Here is a 7,544-nt window from a genome sequence, read left to right as displayed (position 1 = left end):
GCCGTGGGAGGATTGTGGTCCTGGGTCATGAGGGCTACCTGACCGCCTTTCCTGCTCTGGTAGAGAACGCTCTGACCTGGCTGAGAGGAGATGGATCTAACAACCTGTCTGTGGGGGTCCACAAAGTCATCAAGGGAGTCGTTGATAACCTCAGCAAATCCAGCTTCCAAGCCACAGTTGTTGGGGCCTTTAGTGACAACCGGGAGGTTGGTGTGTACGTGACGGACGCCTACAGCGTTGGTGCAGACGTGAAGGACCTGGTGGCTTTTCTGAAAGCTGGAGGAGGAGTGCTGATAGCAGGGGAGGCGTGGAGCTGGGCTGAAAAACACCCTAAGGAGAACACACTGTTTCAGTTTGAAGGGAATAAGGTTTCTGGTGTGGCAGGGATCTACTTCTCTGACCATCGGGGTGAGGCAGAGTGCCTGCCTGTCTACCCACAGATCCCGTCCTCCTGGATGGCCGTAGTGTAAGTGTATACTGTACTTTTCATTTATTGCAACTTCTAATCCGAAAACCTCTCCACATATTTGGCCCTCCAGTTTACGATCATAATATCAAAATCAGTAGACTAATAATAAATATAATGCATCGCATATGGTTGTTCCTACTGTTATTTATTTGACTTTCATAGACACAAAATCAACCCATTAATATGTTTTGAATATGAATGAAAAAAGATGACAATTGACACACTTAATGAATAGACTCACCCACATAGTTGGCATCTATCTTTCTCCTTCCTCTTTCAAATACAGGCTCGGAAAGGATTTTGAGGATGACTTGCAGTTCTTACTCGAGGGGGTTTCAGACTTTGACCTCCAAGGTGGAAATATAGCCTCTGAGGTTCTGGTCCACGGCCCGCTAGCCTTTCCCATCGGGACCACGAGCAGTGGACAAGCATTCCTGGCAGGAAGCTACTATGGAAACGGACGAGTCATTGTGATCACACATGAAGGGCTTCTGGGACGAGAGGTAGAGTTCAAATCAGACTCATTTAATGTAGAATGTTTGTCTTCACAAGTTAAATAAGAAAAATATGTTAATGTAGGCAATAATACAAGGTAAATAGTGTGACAGTAATTATTCTTACTCTATTTATTTAGTTAAATATTAAATGTTTCTAGTGTGCTACATAATGAGATGTGTGCTGATCTGCCTTTCTTGTAATAACTTCCTTTATCGCAGACACTGGCTCCATTTTGGAAAAATGCTCTCCATTGGCTGGATGAAGGTCGGCAGGGCGTCGTTGGTGTCGCGCCACATATCTCCCCCAATGTTCTCAGCAAGTCAGGGTTGAAGTGTGAGCAGACAAACTTCAGAGGAGACCTGAGCGTATTTGTGGCTAAAGCGTACAGCGATGATCACATGGAGGAAATCCAACACTTTGTGGCAGAGGGAGGAGGCCTGCTGATCGGTGGACACGCCTGGTACTGGGCACAGTCACACCCTGGGCGAAATGAATTAACAGATTTCCCAGGTATGAGAGTACACCAACAAGAAACAGGAAAGTTCGCTGTTTGGTTGCCTGCAGTGGTGGCAAGCACGATGACTATGGGTTGTGTTATGAAGTAGTTTACGTCATGTTGTCTGATTGCATCCAAAGTCTTGGCCAGTCTTCATAGAGAGGGGAGAAATGCGATACTTTCTGACTATGGGGATAATGGTGCACATTTTCAGACAGTTTCACCATAAAGGCAAATCATGGTATTGCATCTGGTTGTACGCATAAAAAGTACCACGAATAGTAGTTAGAGAAATTGAAACTCAGCTTAGTTTCTCACCTCTGCAGTGAAGGATTGTTGGTTTCGGAAAGTTACAGAACTTGTAGGGACAGTCCCCCAGAGTCTACTGGTGCCATTCCGAGGCAACCAGCTGAATGACCACTGGAGTTAGTCATTGCATAAGAAAGATGCCAAATGCAGGAGAGCAGGTGCTGCCTGGATAATTGTAATAGTTTAATGGAAGAAGAGTACATTTGCAGAGAGGCCAAAGTGCTGAGCAGCAGGAAGGTTGAAGCACTGGGCAATCGAAAAGAAGCTGTTGAGTGCTGGCTCAGGCCCAGGCCCAGATAATATGAACTTTAAAGCCAAAAGCATAAAAGTCAAAAGCACAGCAGCAGACCAACCACAAGACGCAAGAGTAACCTGCTGCTTCAAATGGCTGCTAGTGGTTTGTTTAAAGTCCTGTATATATACAGCAGCCACACAAAGCAGGATAATTAATCATATGAATTACAGCTGGTGAGGAAGTCTGGCAGACGCTAAGAACATCATGAGTCTAATTGACTAGACTTAAAATTACCAGAGACAGAAGAGGTGTTTTGATGTCCACAAAGAGAACATATTTTTCAATGATAGGCCACTTTGTTTTTTATATGTAACAAGCCTGCATACACTTAAATCTAAGCATTCTGTTAACCCACCCACTCCTACCCTGAACGTAATAGTTTCACCAATGAGTTTGTGTTTGCTGCAATTTCTTTCAGGGAACAAGATCCTGAACGTAATGGGCTTGAGCTTGTTGAGGAAAACTATCAGTGCAGGTTTATACAAGGCCCCCGTGCCAAGCAAGGCCATCAAAGACTCCTACCACTTCCGCCACCTCCTGCACCGCTTCGCCAGTCATGTATCTCACGATGTGGAGCTTAGCAAGCATGAGGAGGAGCACCTCAATAGGCTGGGCACGGACTGCGCCACCTACTTGCACATGAAGGCTCATGACTGCCCCTCCTATAAACAGGTGGTGTCCACCCTCACTCACATTGTGATGAAGTCCGGCATGCCTCAGGTGAGTTCGAAAAAATCCAGTGTAGCAGTACAAAGCTGACATCCATCCAGATCTATTACAACAACATCTTTGGTAATTTTCTTTCCAGGTGTGTGACAGCTGTCCTGCGAAGAGTCCCAGAGACCACCTAATCCTTAGTGTGGGGACAGAGGTGTATAAGGTTTGCCCAGATCCTGATGCCCTGCTGCCCTACCTCATCAAGGATAACCCCTTGATGCCAGTTGTCTACAACCACAGAATCAAGATTAATGTCAACACAGAAGGTGAGACCTCGTTGTTGTGGACAAATATGTGAACTGTTACAACAAGTTACAACTTATATGCAGAATGAGCAGACTTGCAATAATTAGGTAGTATCCCAATGATTGTGTTGACCACACACTGCACCACAAGTCCTGTTGAATATAAGCGTGTGTGTGTGTGTGTGTGTGTGTGTGTGTGTGTGTGTGTGCGTGCTAGGAGGAGGGGAGTGGATCAGTACAGGGGTCTACCTCTCACCTGGTATGAAGACCTTCGTTGCCATGCCAGCAGAGATTGTCAACAAAGATTGGAAGGTGCTGTACACATATTAAGTTTGTTGGTGGTGTTAATGGTGTGCCCCCAATGGAGGTCCAACCCACTCCTTGCATGCCCCTGTCCCTGTCCAGTGTGCGAAATACCCAGAGGAAATCTTGGGAACACATGCACACACTAGTAAGCTTTTAACAATCAGTAACACACATTCTTCCTCAGATCCAGATAGGCTGTCAAACAGACTGCCTGAAGTCCAGAGGAGAATTGAAGAGAGCGCCGTGTGTTTACGAGCGATTCCCTGTAACCTCAGAGATGACGCAGGTGTGGAACCTGTGGGGGGGGACTAATCTACCTGATGGTTCCACCCAAAACAAAGGTGGAGGGGGTAGAGGCCATAGTGCATATGGCTGTACCTGCGCCTTACTATAAATCCGGTGAGTCTTTGGTGGGTTAAACACTTGTATTGTTCTATTGATGTGTAAATCCTCATGGGGTAGATGGCAGATGTGTAGGTATATTGGCTATTCACTAACAAGGACCATGCTAATAATGATATGGGTTTCAAATGGTTTATTGCATGATGGAACGAGAGGGATAGATTTAAGAAACGGAAAGGGGTTGTGGGATGAAGGGATGTAGGGTAAGGGATGGGGATCATGGAATGAAGGGATGTAGGGATGTGGGTCGAGGAATGAAGGGTTAAGGATGAAAGGGTGTAGGGAAGAAGAAACAAGGAGTAATGTAATGAAGTTCTTGAGGGTATGGATGTCGAGTGATGAGAATGGAAGGCTGAGGGAGGCGTGGAAAGCTTTGAAGCGATTCCATCCAGTGAGGTGTGATGAGAGTGTTTGAGGGGCAACGCTGTTGAGGATGGCATTTTGAGAGGCGGAGATTAGGTGTTCCAGTTGCGGGGTCACTTGAAGATTGTGGCTGAAAACGGTGGGACTGGAGTCGGCAGAGGGTCTGAGTCTGTTGCCAATTGTTTGAATTTCTGGAACGAGAAACGGGAAAGTGAATCAGCGATGGAGTTTTTGTGACCTGGGATGTGGGAGGCTTGGATGATGAACTGGTGCTGTGCTGAAACCAAGGTTAGTCTCCGCATGAATAGCATTATATCTAGACAATGTGACCGCCCTTTGTTAATGATGCCTACGACAGCGCTGTTGTCTGAGTAGATAGTGAAGGTATTTTTGAACCACTCATGCCCCCAAAGAATAGCTGCTAAAACTATGGGATACATTTCAGAGATCGTGGAAGGACGGAGGGATGAGAATTGGCCAGTGACTCCTTCAAGGATTCCTGCTGTTGGAGAGGTCTGAGCAGCTGAGGTAGCCGGTCTCATGTTGGAAGATGCAAAATTGGCCGAGGAAGTTGGGGCAGGAAAGGGAGGAGCGAGGAAAAAGGGAAGGATGCTGGGATGAAGGGATGCATGTGCGTGGGATGGTAGTGAAGACTGGGTAAACGAGACTGCAAGGTGAGATGTCCCTTGGGCAGAGAAAGTTTGGAGGGGGTGCAATACGACCCTCTGGAAGGGCTGATGTGTATGGCTGGGCTTCTCTGGCTGTGTTATGTGACGTCTTCAGCATAGTGGCTGATGCGACACTGGGAATCCGGCAGTGCTCTGGAGGCTCATCAAGCGAGAGTGGTGTTGTGCTTAGAGTCTGTGAACAGTTTGTAGCGTTTTGCTTTTCTGTTGGACTGATGGAAGGGGATATTGCGCTGGGTGAGTGCGTTCTTCAGTCGGGAGACTGTTCACTTGGAAATGTGGGATGTATAGGGACTGTCGGAGCGTCGGCATGGTGGAGAAGGGTCGCGGTGGTTTCGGCCGTCTTTCGAGCGTCAGCATCGGGATCTCCCCCTGTGGCTGTTGAAAGGCGAGGGACCAACAACTTTGGAGATTTCCGAGGATAGATGTCGGGAGCCGCGAGGAACGAGGAGGTTGCTGCCGGCAAAGGATGGTGGGAGAAGGTGGGATATCCGGGACTTCAGAAGTTAGATAATCTTTCTAGAAAGGGTCGTTGTCAGAAGGAGTGAGAAAGAGCCCCAGATCCAGACCTTGCAAGGTAAGCCGTTGAGCTTTTTGTTTTTTGCTCGGGAATTGCACGTCATGTGAAAACTGAGTCACAGAGGAAGTGAAGAGGTTCTTTGTGTTTAAATACTTTGTGCGGAGGAAATGAGCTTTGTTCGGGGCATGGTCTTTGTTCCAGAACTAAGTTTATAAAACTCAATTCTATGCTGGGACAATTCAAGTGAATTAACTTTGAATTAACCAGTTGTCCATTAAAATGTATGACAGCATACCTCAAACCAAAAACTTACAAAATAATTGTGTGTAGTAATTAATTTCTCTGTTTTCAAATATATCCATCCCTTTCTTCTTTTCAGGCGTGACAACGGCTGCTGAATGGACATTGCTGCGCACATCTCCCTCACCTTGGGCCGAGTTAGAGTTTGAAAACATCATCCTCACTGTGCCATCAGATGTCGTTCGGAGCCTGGATCGCCCTGATGAGTTGGCGACCCTTTGGAATGACATCATGAGGGGCGTCGCAGAGCTGGCTGTCATACCCACATTTCCCCGCAAAGAACGCATTGTAGCAGATGTGCAAATCTCGGCTGGTAAGTGTGTTTTGCTGTCGCATACTCACATATTTAATCAAAGGATGGCTTTGCAGCATGTGCTGTAAAAAAAAGTATGGTGTTTGCATTACTAAAATTCTTAAAACTGCTTAAAAATGAATACAATATAAAGAAAAAACGTATTCTGTCTTGGTCCAGGATCTTATTACCAGGACTCTGAGGGACACTAGATGACATTGGGTGCATACTGCATCATGGCAATGTCTTTGGTTCAAAAATTGCAACTCTTCTTGTTTAAAATTACTAATTGAATGATGAGTTTTGTAACAACACATGCTAATATGAGGCTTGTGTCTTGTGCTTTGCTCTGTTTCCATGCAATACAATATACTGTATATTACTATTCTATTCATTTGTATAGCCCAATATCACAAATCAAAAATTTGCCTAAGAGGGCTCTACAATGTGTACTGCAAGGAAAAACTTCCCCCATAAAAGCCTTAACAGGAGAAAGAAAAGAGGAGGAAACCTCAGGGAGAGCAACAGAGGAGGGATCCCCCTCCCAGGATGGACAAAAGTGCAACAGATGTCATTTGTTCTGAATGAACATGATAAAATGACAGCATAGTCAATAACATTACAGAAATGAAACATATAATGAGAATAGTAATACACAGTACTACAATATTTACGTAGTACTGTATATTACCATAGATATGGAGCCCTAAAGATCCATTGCTATGACGCTGTTTGTTTTTCTCTGTCCAGGTTGGATGCATTCCGGTTATCCCATCATGACACACAAGGTCACAGCAGCTGAGCTGGTCAATGTTGACCATGTTAGGAGTAAAGGCCTGTGGGGGCCCATTCATGAAATGGGACACAACCAACAAAGAGGCTGCTGGGAGTTCCCATCACACACCACAGAGTGCACATGCAACCTGTGGTCAGTGTATGTGCATGAAGAGGTGCTGGGGATCAACAGGGCAAAGGTGGAGTAAATACATTTTATTTGTTTGATAACACAACTGAGACCAATAGCTAGAAGAGCCTGGTCTTAATATGTATTGTGACATGTTTTTATACCAATAAATGTCTCAAAAGACGACTATTTGTTGAAGAAAGTGTTTGGCTTTTCATTTGGATTACATTGTTTAACGATCATATCATTTCATCTTGTTCAACGCAGGCTCATCCAAATATGACTTCAGCAAAACGAAAAGGTCGAGCAGAGGCGTATGTGAAGGGGGGCAAGAAACTCAGCAGCTGGTCAATGTGGGTGGCCCTGGAGACATACATGCAGGTGAGAGAGAAATACCTTTTATTCTACTCTGTAAAGAATATATGTCACACAGGAGTCAGTCAACACAATCGCACCACCAAAAAGTCGAGCAAAAATCCATCATGACAGACTTTTATGGTCAAAGAAGCTTTTTGTAGATCAAATTGATTTGGGATCTGCACATCAAATCCAGTTGTGGGGAAGAATTTCACGCCTCTAGCTTGTTTCAGCCTTCGGGTTTCAACCCTGATAAGACGGACATTCTCGAGGCCAAATCGTCCCAGTGACACTTTAATGCGCATTTAACACCAAACAAAAATGTTGGATGAAAAGATGAAGAGACAACAATGCTGTTTTTCCAGGTTTTCCTTTACCTCTGTCT

At 45.3% G+C, this 7,544-nt stretch overlaps 1 protein-coding gene across 1 annotated transcript; it reads left to right on the top strand.

The window, feature by feature from the left end:
- Nucleotides 1–5: 5 nt before the first annotated feature.
- On the top strand, nucleotides 6–7,444 carry LOC116378364 (TRPM8 channel-associated factor homolog; the record flags this gene model as incomplete). The annotated part of the gene is given in 11 exon segments (XM_031840228.1): nucleotides 6–466; nucleotides 756–972; nucleotides 1,186–1,477; nucleotides 2,486–2,787; nucleotides 2,876–3,050; nucleotides 3,247–3,341; nucleotides 3,520–3,636; nucleotides 3,638–3,734; nucleotides 5,686–5,919; nucleotides 6,649–6,872; nucleotides 7,070–7,444. Coding segments are annotated over 11 exon segments (2,433 nt in total), but the record flags the coding sequence as incomplete, so codon positions are not given.
- Between the last annotated feature and the right edge of the window lie 100 nt (nucleotides 7,445–7,544).

This window comes from Anarrhichthys ocellatus, unplaced genomic scaffold, assembly GCF_004355925.1.
Source record: "Anarrhichthys ocellatus isolate YVR2014 unplaced genomic scaffold, GSC_Weel_1.0 scaffold2484, whole genome shotgun sequence".
NCBI classification, from domain to species: Eukaryota; Metazoa; Chordata; class Actinopteri; order Perciformes; family Anarhichadidae; genus Anarrhichthys; species Anarrhichthys ocellatus.
Note: the sequence above shows the minus strand (reverse complement) of the source record. Positions and strands in the feature narration are given on the sequence as shown.